Here is a 24,734-nt window from a genome sequence, read left to right on the forward strand (position 1 = left end):
AGTGAAAAGGCTGAATGGCTAGTGACTCGGGAAAACCACTAGCCACAGTGGCCGGTGAGCAAAAAAGTTAATGTAAAGCCCTGGCGCATGCGCAGCAGAAAACTTTCTCACTGAATATTCGCATCAGCTCCGACGTGTGACATCATGCTGTCTTGACAACTATGCAATATCGTAAACCATATTCAGTGCTCATTCTCCATTGGGTAGAGTGACATAATATATGTAGGATAAGCGATATGTTAACAATATTATACATACACACTCTCTTCATATCAGCATTCTCGAAGGCCAACGCTAGCTCACCCGTGACTTGGTGCTGTTAGTGTGGCAGTCCAGTTACCTTCCAGTCTGTGTAGTGTTAGTGAAGGCCAATGCTAGTGCAGTCAAGCTGATTATTATTATTATTATTATTATTTTCCCTGTGTAATTTGCTTAGTTACGTTTAAAATCAACATCGACAGCTACACACAATGGAGCGACCTGGCAGCCAAAATTCTCTCAAAATCTTCTGTATTTAATGAAGCAAACCTGGCAGCTTTTTTTTTTTTTGCAAATTGTCACAGTCGCTCACTAGCACGGAAGTTTTACGTCTCTGATGTGTGACGTCATGTTGTCCTGACAACCATGCAATATCATAAACCATATTCAACGCTCATTCTCCATTGAATAGAGTGACGTAATACACGTAGGATAAGCGATATGCTAACAATATTGCATGCTATCAAACCAAATGAATGGAACCCTCGAGAAGGGAAGAGAACATGTGTTTTTATTCCATGGAAAAAGTGTCCTGTATGGATAATAATTAATAATAGTGCAGCTGCAAGTCACAACTTTATATGAAAGTGGTTGTTTGAAATGCATTATTGTTTCTGTGGGCAGTTTGTACTTTAGTAACACTGGAAACTACTTCTTAGCACTGTCGCCTCACAGCAAGAAGGTTCTGGGTTTGAGCCCAGCAGCTGACGAAGGCCTTTCTGTGTGGAGTTTGCATGTTCTCCCCGTGTCCGCGTGGGTTTCCTCCGGGTGCTCCGGTTTCCCCCACAGTCCAAAGACATGCAGGTTAGGTTAACTGGTGACTCTAAATTGAGCGTAGGTGTGAATGTGAGTGTGAATGGTTGTCTGTGTCTATGTGTCAGCCCTGTGATGACCTGGCGACTTGTCCACGGTGTACCCCGCCTTTCGCCCGTAGTCAGCTGGGATAGACTCCGGCTCACCTGCAGATCAGGATAAGTGGCTACAGATAATGGATGGAAACTACTTTGCGCATGTGTGCGTGTAGGGGGGTTAGGGTCAGGGGTAGGGTTAGGTATTAACATCCATCTCATTATCTCTAGCCGCTTATCCTGTCCTACAGGGTTGCAGGCAAGCTGGAGCCTATCCCAGCTGACCATGTGTGAGAGGCGGGGTACACCCTGGACAAGTCAACAGGTCATCGCAGGGCTGACACACAGAGAGACAGTAGCGATCCTAGAGTGATTTACTCCCCGGGCGAAACCCCCTGCCGGCGCCCGTCTTGTTTTTTTTTTTTTCGGGGTTTTTTTTTTGGGGACCTTTTTTTTTTCGCGCCCGCGCTCGTGCCGCCCCCCCGCGTTGGGCTCTGTATTAGCCAACAGAATGTTAACAGCTTTACATGGTCGTTTAAACATTTCTCGTCGTGTGTTGTATGTCGCGGACACGGCCCGTTATAAATTTGCTGTTACCAGAATGGCAATGATCAAGTCGTAATGTATTACTTAAGACTCTGTGTAATGTCATAGTAGTGTAGTACTATGGTAGTAAAGTCTTTTTGATGACTAGTACAACGTTCCGCTGGCGGGATTGTGCATATTATGGGGCTACCACAAGTTAGGCACACACACACACTGATGACGTCACCTGCGCAACTTTGGTATTGGGCTTCCCCATCCAAAATGTTCACCCCCCCCCCCCCGGGCGGCTGCCCGGTCGGACCGCCCCCAGGACTGCCCCTGCAGAGAGACACAACCATTCACACTCACATTCACACCTACGCTCAATTTAGAGTCACCAGTTAACCTAACCTGCATGTCTTTGGACTCTGGAGGAAACCGGAGAACCCGGAGGAAACCCATACAGACACGGGGAGAACATGCAAACTCCGCACAGAAAGGCCTTCGCTGGCCATACTCTCGCGAGATCTTGTCAACAAATATGGCGGTGTCCTGTCGTGAAAGCACGATCTCCATAACAACAGACCTCCGAGGATTGTTCTTATTTTCTGATGAATGAGAAAATGAAAAGCTTCCACAAGAGAAGTTTAAGGATTTCTTTTTTAAAAATGATTTATATTTTTGTTTATGAACGTGAACTTTCCAAAATGTTTTAATCACGCTGTATGACCAAAATGTTACTCGTGTGACGTCAGCAAGAGGGCTGTTGCGCATGCGTAGTGTGCTGCTCGTGCTCGGGCAGGGCGCGGATCGCGCGCGTGAAGAGGAGGCGCCGGAGGGAGGGAGGGGCGGGGCGGTGTGCTGTTTCTATGGTGAAGATGGCGGCGCCTGGGCTGAGCGGAGCATCGAGCAGCAGCAGCAGCAGCCCGACCGCTGCGGCCAACACCGCCATCGGCACCCGGCTCGCGTGCGCACCGGAGCTGGATTTCAGGTCCGGAAGCAGGATGGACGAACTGAACCGACTCATTCAGGAATTCAGCAAACACGACCAGCGCGAGTACGACGACCAGCGCGCGCTGGAGATCCACACGGCCAAGGACTTCATCTTCTCCATGCTCGGTGAGGGAGAGCTCAGGCTCGCAGCATATATACATATACATATAAATATACTCAGCACTCATTGATGCTCCATAAAAGGCAAGGATTTCCGGCTTCATTTGCATATGCGCGCGTTCAAATTTGAATATTTTATTCATATTTGCATAATATACTCCAGTGTGTTGCATCACTATCATCCAGCTCTTCTATCCAGGGGCTCGGTGTTATTCTCAAATCTGTTTTCTTCCCCAGTCTTGGATGAACATGACCCTTTTTCCCCCAGATGCCAAATCCTGTAATTCCACTTTCGCATAATCTCATGTTGCAGGAGATTAAAATGATTTCTTTCCACATGTTGAATCCTCTCTCTCTCTCTCTCTCTCTCTCTCTCTCTCTCTCACCTTCTGTCGAAAAAGTCAAAAGGTTTGCCTGGCCGTCCCTATATTTTCGATATTATCGGAACACCCAGGCAAAATCAACCAAACTATGAACAGGTGAATTAATTTAGGTTATTGGTTAAAACCCACTGACGGCAGGACATCTGGGTCGGTTGGCGTGAGACGTGCGGCTGTAGCTGTGATTTCCTGTCGCTCCGAGGCTGCGTCTCAAATCGCACCCTGCAAGACTAAATAGTCCGTCAGAACTAAAGCGTGTCCTGTTTCGCAGAACAGCGTGCGGTTTGGGACGCGGCCCTTGAGTAGACAGGACAGGACTCTTTTACGCCTTAAAGCAGTTGCTACAGCCACCCTTGTATATGTATATACTGTTCATCCGTAGAGCATATTTACAAGAAAAAAAAGTCTAAAGACAAGGTTTTAGATAAGGCGTCATATGTCGTCATTATGGGATATACACGGGGTAGTCATTAAGGGGTAAAGAGTTGATACTCATGAAAGGGACGGCGATGAATTTTAATGCGGCGAATCGAAATGGTGTTTGGCTGTAAACTGCAGAAATGTGTGTGAGACGAACGTGTATTTATGTTGGAAACAGGATGGAAGGTCAAAACAAAACGTTATCGATGATAAAATTTTATTCCCACTCAGTCTTCCATGATGGTAAAGTAACACGTGTTGTGCATTCCTACCTGACGGTTTAATGGGATGCTACGGCTTGAGAACCTGTACAAGACGTGTAAAACGTGTGAGACATGCGGGTTTGACGTATCGTCCGCGAGGCTCTGTCTGTTTTCTTTCCTCGTTGTTTTTGAATTTGTGGCTGGTCGCTTTACAGCAGGGTTGTAGTCGAGTCACTAAACCTCGAGTCCGAGTCCGGTCTCGAGTCCCCAGTGTTCAAGTCCAAGTCGTTAAAGAAAATTTTGAGTCAAGGTTAAGTCCAAGAACAAGACTCCAACCGCACCATTTGATGGTTGCTGTTTTAGCGCCATTAACATTATTTTGTTCCTGAACAGATGAATGTGCTTCTCTTTATCAGGGAGTCTGAAGTGTTCTGTCCGAGATGGTTGGGAGACGGATGTAAGTGCAGAAGGTGTGTTTATTAATACAAGCGAAGACGGTAAACAATCCAGAACGGCAGGCAAAATCGTAAAACGGTGAAACAGGCGACAGGTCGAGTGAGGCACAAACAGGCGATTGTAGACTCGGCAGAATCAAAGATGAGAAACAGGAAATCAGGGATCAGGAAACCAAACAAGGAAATAAGGCTCGATAATGTGTCAGCAGCGCAACTCAATACTTTGCAAAGTAAGTGTGTTTTCCCGGTTTTTATATAGGCGTGTTGATTGCGCCTTAATCCTGTGCAGGTCTGAGTCGTTTATGGTGTGCGCGTGAGAGTCCGCTTGGCACACGTGCGCTGTCCAGAACGCTCCTGAGAGTCTATCTGATGCATGCGCCAAGGCACGCAGGTGTGACAGTCTTGTGTGGAATTAGTACAAAAATTAATGTAGATATAAATATCTTATGCCAAATTATTATGACGTTACAAAAAAATAAAGAAAAAATCAGAGTCCTCATCTCCAGTTTACGAGTTTGAATGCAATTAATGCTCAAGTCCAAGTCAAGTCATGAGCCCTTAAAATTAGGGCACGAGTCGGACTCGAGTTTGAGTCCTGAACTTGAGGACTACAAGCCTGCTTTACAGTGAGGCAGTGTGAGAGTTCGGTGTCAGTAATTCCATCGCAGTGTTACTACATCATCATTTACATCACAACACGTTAATCTGATGGTTCCGATTCCCACTGGAGCCGTGGCAAAAGATGTTAATGTTACTGAGTCACCAGGGAATAGAGTAATGTTTCGATTTTATCATTTTGCTCCGATTCCCACACGACACTATTACAGCATAACCGCGATAAATAAACTGTTTTCAGTGCGATTTATGAAGCTCCTTTTAGAGGACTCTCAACAGATGCTGTATGGGAGGCCATTATTAAAAAAATGTTCTGTTTCTGGTCCACCGGCCGGGTGAGTGCCGTTTGTGCGGTTGAATTTTTTTTTTTAACGCCGGTTTTTCGACATTTTTTTCAGGTTCGTAAATCTAAAATCGAACTTGACATTTACGCATTCCCAGGGCTTTCCACTAAGGCTCATACTAACCAGCCATGACAAATAAAATAAGTTGCCAGCCGGGGGGAGTAAACACAAAATAAACTCCTGTGCATGCAGTTCCCAGGATTAAATGTATTTTCCACAGACCATTTATTTATTCACTTTACTCAAATACAAAGTAAAATGGCAGTAAATCTTCTTTCTTTTCTTGCGTATTGCATCATGAGGCGTTCCTGGCTTGTAAATCTCTTATTTTCGGTGCATGACACATTCACGCAACTGAGCATGCTATGAATTAACAACGACAACGGTCTGCAGTGGGGCTACACAATTAAACACTCGGCGAACATTTCTCCATTTGTGTATGAAAATACACTCCAACCACTCAGTTTGGTTTCATTTACAACCAACGGTGTCTTTTGATGCCAGCACGCAATTGAACGAGAGAAGACTGGTTTACCGGAGACAAAATAAGCGTCATCTCTGCTTCTGTTGCCTCCGCCGAGTGCGCGCGCAAAAAAATGGCGGCCACCATGAAGGAAGGAGATCCGGAGTTTTCAATTTTGCTTAAGTGTGAAATCGCAAAATGGTATTCTAGCGAACAACAAAATAGTAAAGATTCAGAAAAACAAATCATTCAGTGATCATTTTAATAGTGTAATTTCATCCGAACTCGGCCTAACGCTCGATTTAGAACGACAAAAAGTCCGTGTGTCAGACATTTTAAGTACCTTTGTAAAAGTTTTGCAAATGTTGCAGTCAGCATTTAAAGTGCTAACTTAAAGTTTTTGTACAAGTTTCAGTTGATTAAACTGTCATTTTATTAAATGTGTCTGCTTTTGTAATAAAAAAGTACTGAAAGGAAAAGCAAACACAGCATTGCGATTTCTTATCCATCCATATTAAAAAAAAAATCCCTCCCTCCCGACTGAAAATTTTTTTGCTCACCCGGTGGACAGGAAACGGATTTTTTTTTTAAGGATGGCCGGAGATTCGACCGCTGACTATGAATTAACAGTTCTTCTATCCACATTCACTGGATATGAGCAACCGCGCGCTCTGATTGGCTACTCTACTACTAGGATGTCAGCTCATATACCGTACCATGAGTAGAGAAAAACAAAATGGCGGCGCGTGTTGCTGAACCAACTAAGGATGAAATAAAAACTCTACTCGAAAACAAAACCCCAAAAAATACACAAAAAAAGGCAACAAAATATGGAATAAAAGTATTTCATGGTAAGAGCGTATCTTTTTTTTTTTTTCAAAAATTATCGCATTTTTCACAAATTGCTCCTGTCATTTCGCCGGTTTGTTTACATTCTAAATGGAAATGATTTTGTCAGACATTTTGTATGAAGTTTTTATTTCTCGAATTTGCAAAAAATAAAAGTAAAAATGCTCTGTTTCTCAAAATCCAGTGAGTGCGGGTAGAATAAAACGGTTATTCCACTCAATCTCGGTGCTACGTGCCTCGTCGGCTATCAGCTTGCGTACGACTCAATTTTGTGGAATAACTGTTAAATATACAGTTTTAATTGGTGAGAAAATTTGTAAAATTAAAAAAAAATCTTCACCCAGAAATCTGGATTTAGAAATTTAGATTTTATTTATTTATTTATTTTTAAAAAATGCTCTGTTTCTCAAAATCCAGTGAATGTGGATAGAATAAAACAGTTATTCCACTCAATCTCGTCGTACATGGCTTATAGCTCACATACGACTTGGTTTTACGGCATAACTGTTAATTATTCGCCGAAGGTGAAGTGAATATCAGTGATTAATAACTGAGACGAAGTTGAGGTTATTATTCACTGAGCCTGAGGCGGATAATTTGTTTTAGTATAAATACACAGGTGATAATTTGAAATGAATCGTATTAAAACAATTTTCAAACTCCAAAAGCGGGATGTAAATGTAATAAAGGCGCGGCGCAGACTTGTCACTTATCTACGTCGAGTCACATAAAATCCTTTGTTTTGAAATCAGTAAAATAAATCCCAATCCCACCTTCCCTTTGAATAGTTTTAGACGAAACTTTGGAGCATCTTTAGTGCTTTTATTTCGGAACGGCATTTTCTTTCATCATTTTGTGATGAAGCGATCGGCTGCCATTTTGCCGAGTCGCTCGAGGTGATTGGTTGAGAAATTCAGACTATTTCTCGATAATCAGTGCACGTGATTTTCTATAATCACCTGCATATTTATTAACATTTATTAACATCTCATTAGATTACATTCAGCATGGTCACACACCCATATCAAGTATTGTATAGTATATCTGAGTATCATTCATTTCCTGTTATTGAGTCGATACTGATGTTCATACAGTAAGTACTGAATGATAAATTATACTTAAAGCGAGACGGCCTTTTGATTTCATAAAATTGGTGAAATTTAGTTCTGTCTGAAATGTGCTCATTGTGATATGTGTATTTCTGTAATATCTCAAAATATCAGGCCATTCTGTGGCTGGGAAGTTATTTAATTTGAGGGGATTAAAGCAAATAATGTGCATGAAATCTCTCGCTTGGTGCAGTCAAGCAGACAGAGGAAGTCCGTGTGCGCATGCGCAGGTTTACCTTCTTCTTCTTCTTTTGGGTTTTACGGCAGCTGGCATCCACAGTGTTGCATTACTGCCATCTACAGGTTTCCCTTTGAGCGTGCACTGACAGTTCCATCATTCTGTCGCTAAACGAACAGCTGATCACACCGAGGTGCTCGCTGAGCGCCCATATTTATTAGTTTGGTCCTGCGTTTCCTTTCCTTCGTATATAACATAACGTCTTTTCTTCTCACTTTCTTTCCGTTACTGTAGTCGCTCTTTCACGTTTCATTCGCACACTCACGTCCTCCATTTTTCTCTCCTGTTTCAAATTTGTATCCCACAATGCCTTGCGTGAACAGGGAAAGCCCACCATGTGATGCATGGCGTAGTATCTTGTACTGGGTCATGGGGAAGCAGGAAAAAATAGCGGAGAATTTAGGGCCACGTGGAGATAAATTGATTAATTTTTCTATTTAAAAAAAAAAAATTGGAAGTCTGTGATTCGAATTCAGTAGCTTTCGGTCACTGAACAAAAATAATTGGGTGTCGGGGAAAATTCTTTTTATGACCTGCACTTGAAAATCTGAAAGACAGTCTATCTTGAAGTATAGATTATGCATGAAAATCGTACTCCGTAGAAAAACGTTACTACTTGTATTTGAGCCTTAACAAGTTGTTACTTTCTCTCACTAATGAAATTCAGGACGTCACAGTGGACGACAAATTCTTGAATTTGATTTGAATGTAAAAATGCACAGGAGCTCATTCTGTTGATATTATTGTTCAGCATGCAGTTGATAAGTGGATGAGAGAAAGATTTGTAACTCAATTAAGTAATAGGACAAATCTTCAATTTTAAATACGACTCCAGGAAAATATGAACACTAAAATAATACTGACATAAAGAGACAAAGTGAACGGCTCCGCTCCTGGGAAATGATCCAGATCTCACACGTGCTTCTGTGTCACACATGAACAAATTGCGCTTTTTAGCTGTTTATAGTTACGTGTAGTGTTGGATGTTCCTCTAGAACAGTGGTTCTTAACTGGAACAGTCTTGGGACCCACAATTTTCCATGGTCATTAGGTCGCGACCCAATTTTTTTAGCGTTCAAGTCAATTTAATGTAATTCTCAAAATATAACCATAATATGTAATAATAACATTATTATTATTATTATTATTATTATTATTATTATTATTATACCTGTGTTTGCATCTGCATGGCCATTATATGCTGTATAATTATAGTATCATTCAATAGCGGTATTGTCTTCAACTTATTTGCCGCTGCTTCATTGACCATCTCCCTGACCATATCCATAGCAGCAGGTAAGATGAGGTCTTCTGCTATGGTGTGAGGTTTCTTGGCCTTCGCTATCCGATGAGCTACGTGGTAAGACGCACGGAGTGCCTGCACTTATGTGGAGCATGTTGCTGTTAGCCGCATTTGCGAAGCCCTCAGTTCTTGGCGCCGTCTTTCAAAATACTCAACTGGTTTATCTTTGACCGTCGGGTGTTTTGTGTCCAGGTGACGTTTCAGTTTCAACGGCTTCATGCTCTCATGTGCAAGTGTCTCACCACATACCACACAGATGGGTTTCTGTACCATTTTGTCCTCAACACAACTAAATCCATATTTCAAATATTCGGGGTCGTACCATCATTTCGACATGTCGTTCACCGCTCAAATGACTAGCACACACGTTATGTCGCATAAACATTCTGCGTCTATGGCAACAGATGACACGGAGCTGGAATCGTCGATCAAAATAAGAGTTGTAAATTGTCGCAGAAAAAAGTTGCACTTTTTTTTAGTGAATTAATGAATTAGCATTTTTTTTACACCACAGCTCCGCGACCCACCCGGGACCCCTCCGCAACCCACTTTTGGGTCGCGACCCACCAGTTAAGAAACACTGCTCTAGAACACATGAGATGAGTTCGTTCCTGAAAAGTCGCTAGCCCATCAGCCTCTCTTGATGTTGGTGAGGACAAAAAAACCCCGTCACGCGTTACTGTGAAACCGCAGTGTCCTGAAAACGTACTGACGCTGGAGACTCCTTCCACACGTTACATAAACATCTCCAAAAAGAAAGAAAGCGTCATCATATCAGTGCTTTGTTAAAAGCCCGGTCCCACTATAACTATAAATAAATGGGTCCCCTGCTGTTTATGTGGTCGGTGCTCACACCAGACTGATAACGATCCCTATAGCCCAGGCCTGGGTTTATCCGTATCGGTGAGATTTGCTTCTGAAGCGATTTTTCCAGGCCTGGACCTGATCTGATAAAACATCTGACCAATCAGGTCATTGTTTACATCTGACGTTGTCTGAGCACGTGCTATTTTTTCCCCGGGCATCTTTATACATCCTTGTTGCATCATAAAGTCACGGAATATGGATTCACGGAAAATAAAAAAGCATACTACAGAGCACGGATCTTTTATTCACGGATATGTGATTTATTTTCTGTGAAATATCGATCATAAATTAATAAAGTAAACATATAAATGCAGGTACGATATTTTAATTATAAACTTCGGCAGTCCAAAGATTTTTGTTTTAGACTTGTTAATTTTTTATCTGTGATGCATCATCTGTATGAAATCGGTAACCAGGACTATACTGAAACGTCCGTGACCGGTCCGTAAATTATTAGCATCCATGATGCATCCGTATTAAAATCCGTAACCGCGCCGTATTTTCATTCTCATCTCATCATCTCTAGCCGCTTTATCCTTCTACAGGGTCGCAGGCAAGCTGGATCCTATCCCAGCTGACTACGGGTGAAAGGCGGGGTACACCCTGGACAAGTCGCCAGGTCATCACAGGGCTGACACATAGACACAGACAACCATTCACACTCACATTCACACCTACGGTCAATTTAGAGTCACCAGTTAACCTAACCTGCATGTCTTTGGACTGTGGGGGAAACCGGAGCACCCGGAGGAAACCCACGCGGACACGGGGAGAACATGCAAACTCCGCACAGAAAGGCCCTCACCGGCCACGGGGCTCGAACCCGGACCTTCTTGCTGTGAGGCGACAGCGCTAACCACTACACCACCGTGCCGCCCCGCGCCATATTTTATTATATTATATTTCCGTTATCTGTAGTCTGTGACTTAGCTGTATTATATCAACCACCGGAGTGTGTACATGGGTTGTTTTGGAGTCCATGCTGTACAGTATGACTCAGAATAATAATGTGCTCCTACTTGGGGGAAAAAACTTCCATGACTATTCCTAAGTTGCATGTGTTTATTTCCCTGAGTGTCAGGACCGAGTAATAATTCAGGCAGCGGTAGAGTCATCGCTGTAGCTATAGGTATACAGTAGTTATCGGTGTTGTAGGACCGGGCACTAAACTTTTTTAAAAAATCTTAGTTTCTAAATCGTCCACTATACTACTTTCCCTGTGATGAAGCTGTTACTATAGTAATTATAACCTGTTAGAACAAGCGCAATAATATAAGCGTAAACATATCATTTGTGTCGCAGCCGAGACTACTGACAATTATTGTGCAATTTCCGAAGCAAGAATTCATCCTGTGAGATGCTTTGCATTTCATGTTCATGCGCATAACGTGTCGTATCAGTCATATTAATGCATCGTAACCAGGGCTTTGAACCGGTTCAAGGAACGAAAACAAAAACCAGGAACTTTTTCTATTTCACATGGAACAGAAACGAAACCAGAAACTTTATTATTTTTTATGTTCCGGAACAGAAACGCTTATTAAAAATAATGGTAACCGGTTAATACCGGTTTTTATTTCGTTCCTCAAAGTTTCCGTAGCCTACAAATAAAAAAAGTCATTCTTCTCCTGCGCAAGTTTCTATGACCCGCTGGGGTTCACTTCCTGTGTGACGTTCGCTGACTGAATGTAGAGAGCGGGAGGGTGGACTACTATCACGTCTCCACATCTTAAATAAGAGGTAAATATTGCAGTCTATCGTTATTCAAAAACGTCAATTTCAAACACGATATCAATATATTTGTCCACGTTAATGAGAGGCTCGCGAACATTAAATGACGTTAACCTCTGTTAGCCTATCAATGCAGAGGGCCTGACTAGCCTTTGGTAACACACTAAACGAATTCTCTTTCATTTTTGGCACTTTTTCTGTTTGTGTAGATGGGAAGACATACTGAGAATCCAAATCGCCAACATTTGAAATAATAATTGTTTTGAATTATTTCTTGTCTTATTTAATGAAGGTTGTAATAGAATTAGCCTACATTTGGCTTAAGCTGGATGAGACAGGGACATAATTTTATAGCCATTTGTTGAACAGCTGACAGGGAACGTAATTAACCGTTCCGGGAACAATTTTTTTGTTCTAACTGGTTCAGGAACGTCTATTTAATGGTGGAACCCAAAACCAGAAACGTTAAAATTCCGTTTCTGTTCGGAACGAACCAATAGGAAAAAAATTCTGGTTCAAAGCCCTGATTGTAACACATTCACTGTGCAAAATGTACAACCCCGATTCCAAAAAAGTTGGGAAAAAGTACAAATTGTAAATAAAAACGGAATGCAATGATGTGGAAGTTTCAAAATTCCATATTTTATTCAGAATAGAACATAGATGACATATCAAATGTTTAAACTGAGAAAATGTATCATTTAAAGAGAAAAATTAGGTGATTTTAAATTTCATGACAACAACACATCTCAAAAAAGTTGGGACAAGGCCATGTTTCCCACTGTGAGACATCCCCTTTTCTCTTTACAACAGTCTGTAAACGTCTGGGGACTGAGGAGACAAGTTGCTCAAGTTTAGGGATAGGAATGTTAACCCATTCTTGTCTAATGTAGGATTCTAGTTGCTCAACTGTCTTAGGTCTTTTTTGTCGTATCTTCCGTTTTATGATGCACCAAATGTTTTCTATGGGTGAAAGATCTGGACTGCAGACTGGCCAGTTCAGTACCCGGACCCTTCTTCTATGCAGCCATGATGCTGTAATTGATGCAGTATGTGGTTTGGCATTGTCATGTTGGAAAATGCAAGGTCTTCCCTGAAAGAGACGTCGTCTGGATGGGAGCATATGTTGCTCTAGAACCTGGATATACCTTTCAGCATTGATGGTGTCTTTCCAGATGTGTAAGCTGCCCATGCCACACGCACTAATGCAACCCCATACCATCAGAGATGCAGGCTTCTGAACTGAGCGCTGATAACAACTTGGGTCGTCCTTCTCCTCTTTAGTCCGAATGACACGGCGTCCCTGATTTCCATAAAGAACTTCAAATTTTGATTCGTCTGACCACAGAACAGTTTTCCACTTTGCCACAGTCCATTTTAAATGAGCCTTGGCCCAGAGAAGACGTCTGCGCTTCTGGATCATGTTTAGATACGGCTTCTTCTTTGAACTATAGAGTTTTAGCTGGCAACGGCGGATGGCACGGTGAATTGTGTTCACAGATAATGTTCTCTGGAAATATTCCTGAGCCCATTTTGTGATTTCCAATACAGAAGCATGCCTGTATGTGACGCAGTGCCGTCTAAGGGCCCGAAGATCACGGGCACCCAGTATGGTTTTCCGGCCTTGACCCTTACGCACAGAGATTCTTCCAGATTCTCTGAATCTTTTGATGATATTATGCACTGTAGATGATGATATGTTCAAACTCTTTGCAATTTTACACTGTCGAACTCCTTTCTGATATTGCTCCACTATTTGTCGGCGCAGAATTAGGGGGATTGGTGATCCTCTTCCCATCTTTACTTCTGAGAGCCGCTGCCACTCCAAGATGCTCTTTTTATACCCAGTCATGTTAATGACCTATTGCCAATTGACCTAATGAGTTGCAATTTGGTCCTCCAGCTGTTCCTTTTTTGTACCTTTAACTTTTCCAGCCTCTTATTGCCCCTGTCCCAACTTTTTTGAGATGTGTTGCTGTCATGAAATTTCAAATGAGCCAATATTTGGCATGAAATTTCAAAATGTCTCACTTTTGACATTTGATATGTTGTCTATGTTCTATTGTGAATACAATATCAGTTTTTGAGATTTGTAAATTATTGCATTCCATTTTTATTTACAATTTGTACTTTGTCCCAACTTTTTTGGAATCGGGGTTATAGTAACTTGAACGATAGGGTTGGATTTGTGCATTGCTGATTTTTGTAAATAAATACTTGGATCACTTGTACTGTAGATCATGACCTCAGTGAAATGAAACGACCTGCTCCATATCATTTATCAAAATAAACGGAAATAGCTCAGACTCTCATGCAGCGTATCATTTCAGTAAAGCTGTATAACAGGACGTGCGGTTTGGTCGAGATGTTTCAGACGCGTATGACTGACATGACAACTGACGCCTTCACTGCTGCGGCTATTTTCAGTGGCAACTCAATAGGCCTGTTTTTGGTCTCCAGTCCGGGCAGGAGGAGCGTGACGGCATGGAGCCATCTGTGGGAACCTCATGTCCTCTGATGTGCGAGTGATCTACAGCTCCCTCTTTCCCATTCTCTCTCTTGCACGCACACACACACAGATGGACACTGTTCCCACACTCTCAGACTCAACCATTCACCACGGCTCAATTCAGACAGCTGGCGCTCTGATTGGCCGACGGTGCGTTTAAATCAAAGACTCGGAACAAAAGTGTTTTTAAAGCAGTTTGGCCAGAGAGAGACTTTGAAAGAGGATCATTGGGAGGGAGGAATGCTGTGGGAATGGAGCGATGAAGGGATTGTCGCTGTAGAAAGACACACAAATGATGCTTTTCAGTCAAAACAGATTTTTTTTGAGTTGAAAGCTCTGCTAAAGACCAGACGGTCCCTTTAGGACCTCGTAGTATCTTATTATCTTATCTTATCTTTATAAAATCTCCGATTTAGATTCGGGTCGCACTGAAACACCCAGTGGAAATGCTTGACTTTATTCCTTCCTGTATATTTCAGACATTATCTTGGTAAACCTTTTAACCCACCACATGGAAATGCCATTGAAATAAGGATCAATAAGATTCTAGAGCACTTGGTACTGCTGTGGATGCTTGACGACGCAGCGCTACCTTTGTCCCTGAGAGGGAGCCAGAGCTGCTTTCACTCGTTTTTCTCCAGCCTTTTTATTTGCAGATCTGCTCAATCATCATAACGCCGTTCGTAAGTCAGACTATGATTAACTCGTATGCTGAATACAGTGGAGACGGACAACACGATTTCCCTATCGCAGATGATTTATTTATTTTTTTTTCCAGGATCTGAGACAACCCCGCTCAGCTTGATGACAAATTACCATGCCTCCCATCTGTAGACTGCTGGTGTGGTGTGAACAGTTCAGCGACATGCTTTTCTCACACTCGGAGACGTCTGTTGAAATTCTCCGAGATGAATCTTGTCATCTGAGCACCTCTATAAGAAATGGCAATTCGCAACAGCCACCGAGAATCTGAAAGGGAACTGTTGTCAGAACAATATTATTACTTCTATAAGAACTTGCTTGTCATACCCAAATAGTTGTTAGGAACGTCAAAAATACAAATAGCCTCAGTGAGGTTGTAGCTCATACCAGCCAAGATGCTCGTAAATACTAGTCGTTATTGTCTGTGAACCTGATTTCCTCTGAATGGTACTTTTGTATAGCATGGGTCCAGAAGGCCCAATGGAGAGTTGAGAGGACACACGTGATGTATATATTTTCTAGGGCTGTAACGATACACCCAACTCACGATTCGATTCGTATCGCGATTTTTGACCCACGATTCGATACGCCCACGATTTTTTTAAAAATGTTTTTTTAAAGTAGTAAATTTGACTTATTAACATTTACTTACTTACATTAACTATTTAATAACAAAAATAATTCAGACCACTGCAGAGAATGAGTAATATGTATGCAAAAATGAACAAATGTACCCGGTATATCCAAAGACTGTTTTATTTCTCAAAATAATACTGTTGAGCCGGAAGCTCTGTTTTTTCGGTTCTGAAAAAGTCATTTTTCCAAATCGTGTAAATCCGTTAAGATTTTTTTGGGGGGTGGCTCTCTCACTGTCTCACTCTCATAGGGCCAATGATTTTCTGTGATCGCGGAAAACAGATGGAAATTACGGAATTTTTATGGTGAAACATTGCTCGTGTGTCAAAATGTAACTGCCGCAGAAAGCTTCCGCCCAAGAAGACATGCCTTCAGTGTTGCCAGATATTGCTAACGTTTTCCACCCCAAAATATGTTCAAAACCAGCCAAAAAGCACCTAAACCTGCCCAATCTAGCAACACTGCATGTCTTTCCGGTCAAGTGATTGTGATTGGCTTGTGGCACACCTAGCCAGCCAATGAGCTGCTTGTTTACAGATTCGCTCCCCGCGTCGCAACCAGAATGGCGACCGCTTAAAAGAAATGAATGCTCTGCCAGTGGCGAGTGTGGACGTTGCGTGACTCTCAGAAGATTGTCGCAGGTCGGCGAAAAAACGACTTACTAATAGATATTAAAAAAAAAGTAATTTAAGTAAGTTTAAAATGTAATTTAAATAAAAAGTAAAGTATTCATAAATTGAAGTTTGGAAGCGCCTCTGTTTTTGGGCTGAGGAGAAGTTTGAAAGGGTGTACCGCGATTCTGCCTTCTTGTATCGCGATACGGATCGTGGCTCTGCGTATCTCGATTTCGATGCGCATATCATTACAGCCCTAATATTTTCACTATGTTCTGTCAAAATGACATAAATCACTCCCCGCGTCTCCTCAGTGACGTAGACTCAGCCCTAGCGGAAGTCTTCGGTGAGGAGCACCAATTGCGAGGTCCCGTACAATTGAAACTTTCAGGCGAGTGGGGAAGGGGATTCCCTGTCGACGCTGCATGCAGTGTGTTACCGTGAGCATGTAGTCTATGGGAAATGAATAATGTGCTGGATTCCCATGTTTTGGAAAATTTAAAATGTTGTCTTGGGCCCCTGTGGGGTGTCACCAATCCATGTGCAAAGTATGGAGTATATGCGTCCAGCCGTGTCGATTTATACAGGTGAACAGATTAGGGATGGCGAAAACTAAAAAAAAAATCTTGACCGGCCACCGAGCCTGATTAGCCGGTTAAAGTCGGTTAACCTGTGAGTTTAAAATTCTAGAATTGGAATTATTAGAATCTATTCTAAATCTAACCGCAAGCATCCGCATATTCAGTCCCAGTCGCTGCCCTCCACTCACATTAGGCCAAATAAAAAAAATAGTGTGTTTCCGGTAACCCGACCGACCGAGAATTTCGGCGGCGAAATTGCCGACCGTAAAGTTTTTATTACAAATTTCCCTCGATATTTTAGTGTAAGCGGCGTTAGTTTGTCATAATTTTTTGTTTCAACGCATTCAAGTTGTGAAAGAAACGATAAAAAGTAAAATGTTTCGCCACTTCTATCAGCCCTCCTGCATAAACATGGAAGCGCACTTGTATACTGAAGGAGGAAGGGAAAACTGAGCCGAGCCGCCATTTTGAATCCTCATTCAAGGCTGTAATGCAAATTGCTTCCTCTTCAGTATACAAGTGCACTTCCATGGCAGGATAAACACTACATTTTGCCACCTATGTAGTCCCCTATTTATACAAATAGGAGTCATTCAGGATTCAGCCATGTTTTTGCTCGGTGTTTTTGCTCGACCCAAGTTCTACAGTAGGCTAGGCTAGGCCGTCTGCTTTTAATGGAAGTAGCCTAGCCTAGGACGTTATTTTCACGTTATTTCTTGATAAGGTGTTTTCATGTTATTACATGAAAATATCATGAAATAACGTGATAATTTCGTATCATGAAATTACGTGATGTTATGTTATTACATGATAAATATATTGTAAAAACGTGATAACTTTGTTAACAATATCTTTTCACGTAATTACTTGATTCTAAGCCAATTTTTTTTGAGTGTGGCAGCAATACGCTTCCGTAGATCATAACTCGAACTCTTGCGATATTTTTTTTTATTCGTTTAAAGATTTAAAACACTTTTATTTTATTATGATGTGTGGTATAAAGGATTCTGTGCCAAAATACTATTTTGTAAGATGTTTACTTGTGTTAATTTTTTCAAACAAAATAAAAAAAAAAATTAAGAAAAAAAAAAACCTTTTTCCTACCTACTGACCTTATTTTAGTATTTCATGTTACTGGAAACACACTTTTTTTTTTTTTTGGCCTTACCTTTTCTACAGCGCGAAACATTTAGTCAAACGCGGCACTGATGTCGAGGGGTTTGTATTGGAGCGGAGGACAAATGGCTCCAGCTTAGAGACAGTTTCAGTTGGCCATGATGGCGCTGAAAATAAAGTCAAGTGCTAGAAGAAGTACATAACATTCAGTGATGGGAATAACGGCGTTAAAATAAAGGTTGTTATAATGCCGGGTAATCTAATTAATTAGCTACAATCGTTATAACGCCGTTACCAATATCAACACGCCATTACTGCATGGTAGTGAAGTTGCTCTGAAGCATACTGCTACGGACTAGGCACTTTTCTTCGAAGTGAGACACAGAGACCTCATACTGCAATTGTTTTCCAGCTACTGATATTACGGTTACATGGCTGCTAATTGTGCACAGCCATTGGGAATGGGATAGCTGGAGCTGAGCTGATTAGCCGCTAAGCTAATATAGCAACTGTCTGATGCTAAGTAACATCAGTGAGTAACCAGGTTTTAGTTCAGATCTTGTGTATTATTATTACGTTGACATTAATATTCACCAGACTAATCAACCATCGACTTCATTCATGCGCCGTGTTCTTGTTTCTTTGATAGTCAAGATGTTACGTACCTGGTTAACTTCGTAGTAAAATGTAATCCAACACTGAGACTTTTCTTTCGCCGAGTGGCAGCTGTCTTCAACTGGGGCGGGACATGACTGAATGGGTGTTTCTGATTTGTCAGCTGTCGTCCTTACACCGCATGGCATGCCCCAAGTGTTTACAAACACAGAATTCCAGGTTCTCCGCTCCAAAATCGGCAGCTTCAAAACGATTTATTTTTTTTAACCGACAACCAAAAAAAAATTAACCGGTTGACGTTGATTCGGTCAACCATCGGTCAAACGGTCATCGGTTAACATCCCTAGAACAGATACAGAGCGAGAGAGAGAGACAGCCTTCCTTTAGTAGTATAGATCAGTGTTTCTCAACCACTGGGTCGCAGCCAATTAGTGGGCTGCGAAGTGCCATCTAGTGGGCTGCAATTTTTTTTTCCAAGTTTGAAGCCAAACACTAAATAGTTCAGGATGTCATAGTGTCGCAAATCTGGTTGCTTGTTTGCCGAGCACTTTTCACATGGAATAAATACATTTGTGGGTAAATTAAGAACAACAAGCCCTTATTTGTGTCACATTCCTCCTCTACATTTAGCACACACAGAGAGAGAGAAGATGCACGCATGCACTCAGTGGGCAGAATAAATAAATATGTTTGTGGGTAAGTTATATGGATCTGTGATGCCTGCTGGAAGAGGAGAGCAGAGAGGATTGAGAATCGAGTGGCTGTGGTTTGTTTATACCTGATACTACAACTTGTAGCGTCCTAGCAACTTTCTCAAAGACGTGTACAAAAAGCCCAGAAACTCCTCCTTCCCTGGGTAAAAACAATCCAGGATTTATCTTGTAGTGTCCTGATCCCCAGATCTTTAACGCAGCCACATATAAAAAAGTTGTAGTCCTCCATGCTCTTCCAGGTTTTCATCTGTGTGTCCGTGTCGAACGATGTCTGCAGCACCAGGTAGTTCGAGACGTCGGGGAACTCAACGGATGGATCATTTTCCAACTCCTAATGAATGACTTTATTTAAACACGATAAGTTGATCAGCAGAGCTGGTGGGGTCGTGCATGTACAGATACAAATAATTACAAATGCAAAAGAATAACGAGCACAATCTTAAAAAAAAAGCTTAGTCTGTTGATTATCTGTTAATTAACTTAATATGAAGATAATTAATAGTATGCTCAACTGTTGTTTTTGTATTTAGTTCCTGCTATGATAGGATCTAAATTTATTCGATTAATGCCAAATTTAGGTGGTAAATTTTTCTTTCATAGGAAAAATCCTTCTTTGTTAGTGTGTAAGGATCTAATCCCACTGAGTGGTTTCTTCATCCACTTCTTTTACGTGTACTTCTTGGTTTTAATAACTTGCTTGTTTGCTCGACACAAACGTGGCAATAAGTTCTTGTGTTAATGGACCAGACTCCACTTTTGGATCATTAATCCCTTTTGACTGAGAACGCCCTGCGTGCATGGGTTTGGCTTCTGGCACATCCATACAGTTTTAAATACAATACTTACAATCTAAAATTTTTTTATTTAATTCTTGGACTCCCATCTGTAAAGGCCTCTGCATGCTCTTGCAACAAGGCTTTCGCAGATAGCTTTTCACAGACAGTTGTAATTTATCGTTGAGCGGGGAGTAATAGGCGTGCGCGATGTTATTCACCGCTACAACGCAAGGGGGCGCGAAGTCGCGAAATCGCTAGGAGTAGTTGGTGGGTGTGGTTAGTGGAGTGTTTATCCTCCGGTTACTTATAATGACTAGAACTGGAGTCGTATAGATGTACGTACTTCCTCACTTCCTCGATCAACCGCTCTTCGTGCTGCTCCATCTTCGCTTGTGGTTTTAAAAATGGCGGTCGTGAAAACAAAACAAACCCGGAAAGTAGGGAAGCGGAAGTGCGTGTACAGCGGATGTAGAGTGGACCAATCGGAGCCCTCTTGTCTGCGACGCTGTCTGCGAGGCTTCTGCGGTGGTCACAATTTTTGGGAGGTGCGCGCAGAGCATCTGCGAAGGTGGGGGGGGGCTACGCAGACGCTATCTGCGACACCATCTGCGAGGACTGCGTTGTCAGCATAAATTGGCCTTAACAGGGAGTGATGTTGCTTTCCATTAATACACTTTAATTTCCCTGAGGGAACATGCCCAAAGGGATCAATAAAGTTCTATCTAATCTAATCTAATCTTTACCATAGATTATTAGATTCTAAAAGAATAGATCAGCCAAAATAATTGGGGATCTTTTTTCATGGGCCCCGACTCGTTACAAGTATGAATAAGTGGAGCTTAAAGTAGAAAAGGTTGAGAACCCCTGGTATAGATGACAGGTGGTGGCACCATCTTGACAACTTTTATGCACACCTACCTGGGGAACATTGGATGCGAGTTTGATCAAAATCCGATCAATCCTGTCAGAGGAGTAGCGATTTTTGTAAATTGTGGACTAGCGGATGGATGACGCATGATCACATAAACTCATCCGGCCTGGCCTGTGGCCGGACGAGCTAAAAAACGAACACCACGATTCTTGGTGACGCACAGCATAGAAATCACTATACCATCAGTCCTCTTGGCAGAACAGTCCATCCTTTCTTGTTTCCATACAAAATTGTGCAGAAATTGCTCCGCTCAGGATCTATCCTGATCAAGTCACATGATAGACAGCTCCTGTGTTAGTTTATTGACAAAGTGGGATTTGGGTATCAGGTACACTTAATCGGTGATCTCTCCAGGTGAAAGATGGTGTAGTGTGTGTGTGAGCCTCATCTGTGATTGCTGGGATGTTGAAGTCCTGTCATGCCATGTCTACTAGACATTAATACAACGTTAGTTTTCTTTAGCCTGCCTGTTAGTTAGCACACTGATGCTAGAACAGTCTTAACGGATGACTTGAAATGCAGTGTTTATCACCTTAGCAGTAGGAAAGAAGTGAAGGACAGAGATCAGAAATGGAAAAGGACTCGAGTAACAGAATACGAAGGCTATTAATAGACTATCACCGTCAGTGAACTCCAAGGTCTTTGTCCCAAACAGTGTCATCTGATATTTGAATCCATCCCTATGCCCTCCCGAGTGGCAGTTTGAAAGCCATTTGGAGGGAACAAGCTCAAAAACTCTGCAAGATACTTGTGAATACGGTACAAACAGCACTCGAGTTGTGTATTTATTTATAAGAATCTACTGTACACTTGTGCCATGAATGCTAGAATCCATACCCTTTTCTCTGTAGAGGACTATAGGGTCCTTCCATATTGATTGGCTGCCTTTTCCCAGCACTGGTGTTCTCTTTCAGGTCCTTGTATTGATTCTGTGGAAACAGATGCGAGACAAAGCAAGTGCTTTACTTTTCGCAGCATGGTGGTCGGACCTGCCACTTAGCGGATGGTTTGATGTGTAGAAAAGTACACAGGGTTTCATGTTCATAACAACCCTACTAACATTTGTTTCCTATCTTTCTCTTTCCCTTTCTTCATTCTCCAACAAACCACTCTCAGGCATGGTGCAGAAGCTTGACCAAAAGTTGCCGGTTGCTAACGAGTACCTGCTCTTATCGGGTGGAGTCCGTGATGGCGTTGTGGACATGGATCTGGATGAACTGGGAGTGTATAACCGAGGCTCAGACTATGACATGGCCTTCACGTTACTGGTTCCTGCACTGAAGCTGCATGACCGCAACCAGCCTGTCACATTGGACATGCGCCACTCAGCACTGGGTCACTCCTGGCTCAGCCTGCGGTTATTTGACGAAGGCACCATTACACGCTGGAGGGACTGCTGCATGATGGCGGACCACATAAACGGCACCACTAACTACTTTTTCTCACCCACCCTGGTGGCCGACTGGTTCCAGGAAGCAGTGGCGCTGGTGCTGGCCGAGGTGCAGCGAAAGCCGCAGCGGGGAATGCCAAGGGTGGAACGTGTGGAGCGCCACAGCACGCTTCTTTCAATGATCCTTGGAGTGGGTAGCAGCCGTATGCTCTATGACATTGTACCAGTGGTGTCATTCAAAGGTTGGCCTGCAGTTGCTCAAAGCTGGCTGATGGAGAACCACTTCTGGGATGGGAAGATCACCGAGGAGGAGGTTATAAGTGGTTTCTACCTGCTTCCCGCTTGCTCGGTTTCTGGTCGAAGGGAAAACGAATGGCGGCTGTCCTTCGCCCGGAGTGAGGTTCAGCTGAAGAAGTGTATCTCACCAGGCCTCATGCAAGCATACCAAGCCTGTAAGGCTATTATTGTCAAGATGCTTGCCCAGCCTATGGCTGTTGGCCCCTACCATTTGCGCAGCATAATGCTGTGGGCTTGTGACCGCTTGCCAGCAAACTACTTGGCACAAGAAGACTTTGCTGCCCACTTTCTGCTGGGTCTCATCGATGACCTGCAGCACTGCCTTGTCAACAAGAGCTGCCCCAATTATTTCATCCCGCAGTGCAACATGTTGGAGCACCTGTGCGACGAGACAGCAATGTTTCACGCTCGCAAACTTGCCCTGGTGCGCTCTGATCCGGCTGAACACCTTCGTGCTACCATCGAGCAAGCCAAGAACGCCAACCGCTTGACGCAGGAAATGCAGAGGCGTGGAAGTTCCTCTGGCCTTCCTTCACCGCAAACTGATGTTTCCTCGTCTGATCACCAACAACCTGATGACCGGCTTGCCAAAAAACTCCAGCAGCTGGTTACAGAGAACCCGGGCAAGTCCATCTCCGTGTTCATCAACCCGGATGATGTCTCACGACCACACTTCCGCATTGATGATAAGTTCTTCTAAGAACCAGGGAACTCTTCCATGCAGCCAGTGGAAGCGTGTTGCACGGCATGTCCGTTACACAGAGATCCTACGTCCAGTGTGGTGCGGCGGTCGAGAATGTTCTCTGGGAGAAATGCAGACTTAAAGTGGGGTCAAAGCAACATCCTAAAGCCTTCTGGGAATAGAGAACTCTTAGTAATTTTTTTCCTGAGGTGTACTCGGACATGCAAACGTGCTGCGCACAGCTTGGTGCATTGTATATGAAAATTACTTTTTTTTTTGGCCATATTCAGACAAGAAATTGCTGCAGAATCTGGAAATACTGTAAACATCATCTATGGTAGTGAATGCTGAAGAAGTCTAGAGACTAATGAATAATGAATCGGATTCCTGAGGTTCCTAGCTAGTCCTTCATATGCTTTCTATTATGTTTTTAGTCTGTGTTTCTTTTATGGATGAACGATGTCCAAAAAAAAAGCATCTTGTTTCAAAATGATGGTATGTCAAAAAAAGAAGGAAAAAAAAGCCAAAAAAAGGTTTTTATGTATATCTGGCTAATAGACAACACTCAAACTACAACTTTAAGTGCAATTAATGAAAAGTACAATTACAGCAAGAGGCTTTTATACGGTATAAGCTGTACCTTTTTTATTTTTATTTTTTTTTTTAATTTTCCAGTCAAAAGAATGCAACTTTAATATTTGTCTGCTGTGAAAAAACCCAAAAATCGCTGCTATCAAAAAAGTAAGAAATTTCATTTAAAAAAAAATCATCTCACTTTTTAAAATCGCTGCCAGTAACTACAATTAACCATTGTAATCAACGAAAACATGCATATCATAAAGAAATGTATCAGTCATCCAAAAGAAAGCAATTTGAAAAAGATGTCTGAGCTGCAGCAGAGCTCCAAGAGAACTTCGAGTTTGGTAGTATTGCATCACTTGGGAGAAAAAACAGATTGTTTTTGTTTTTTTGATGTTGTGAACAAAATGTTTTTTTTTTTTTTTTTAATTTTGCACAAATATGACTGGAACCTGCACTTTCTTGCAACCAGCAGCGGCTCGTGACCATAACGTTTGAGGGGTAACGTTTAATAACAATACAGCCACAAGCGGCAATGAAGGGCCCGAGCACCTCCAGGATACCAAATCTGGCATGAATCCAATAAACTGCCCAGGAGCAGAACGTCAAAATGTAACGCTTGTCAAAATGCACACAACCAAAAATAACTCGCTTCCTGTTGAGTATGGCTAATACAATGTACATTACAATTTTGTTCATCTTGGGGCACCCCAAACACCCACCAAATTTGACATGGATAGGTGAAACTATATACCAGGCAAAAGTTTCAATGACATGTGGGGGCGCTATGGAGTCCCCCAGACACACCCAGGGCCAAGCTTCTATCCCTGAGTAGCAGTGGCCAGGACCAAATTTCATAAGTTTTCTCCCAT

The 24,734-nt window shown here is 42.4% G+C and overlaps 1 protein-coding gene across 1 annotated transcript; it reads left to right on the plus strand.

Annotated features, from left to right (window-relative positions):
* Positions 1 to 2,400: 2,400 nt before the first annotated feature.
* Positions 2,401 to 23,301, plus strand: mb21d2 (Mab-21 domain containing 2). The gene is given in 3 exon segments (XM_060906463.1): positions 2,401 to 2,469; positions 2,471 to 2,750; positions 22,031 to 23,301. Coding segments are annotated over 3 exon segments (1,617 nt in total). The 5' UTR covers positions 2,401 to 2,403.
* Positions 23,302 to 24,734: the final 1,433 nt, after the last annotated feature.

The sequence above is a fragment of the Neoarius graeffei genome, chromosome 23, assembly GCF_027579695.1.
Source record: "Neoarius graeffei isolate fNeoGra1 chromosome 23, fNeoGra1.pri, whole genome shotgun sequence".
NCBI lineage: Eukaryota > Metazoa > Chordata > Actinopteri > Siluriformes > Ariidae > Neoarius > Neoarius graeffei.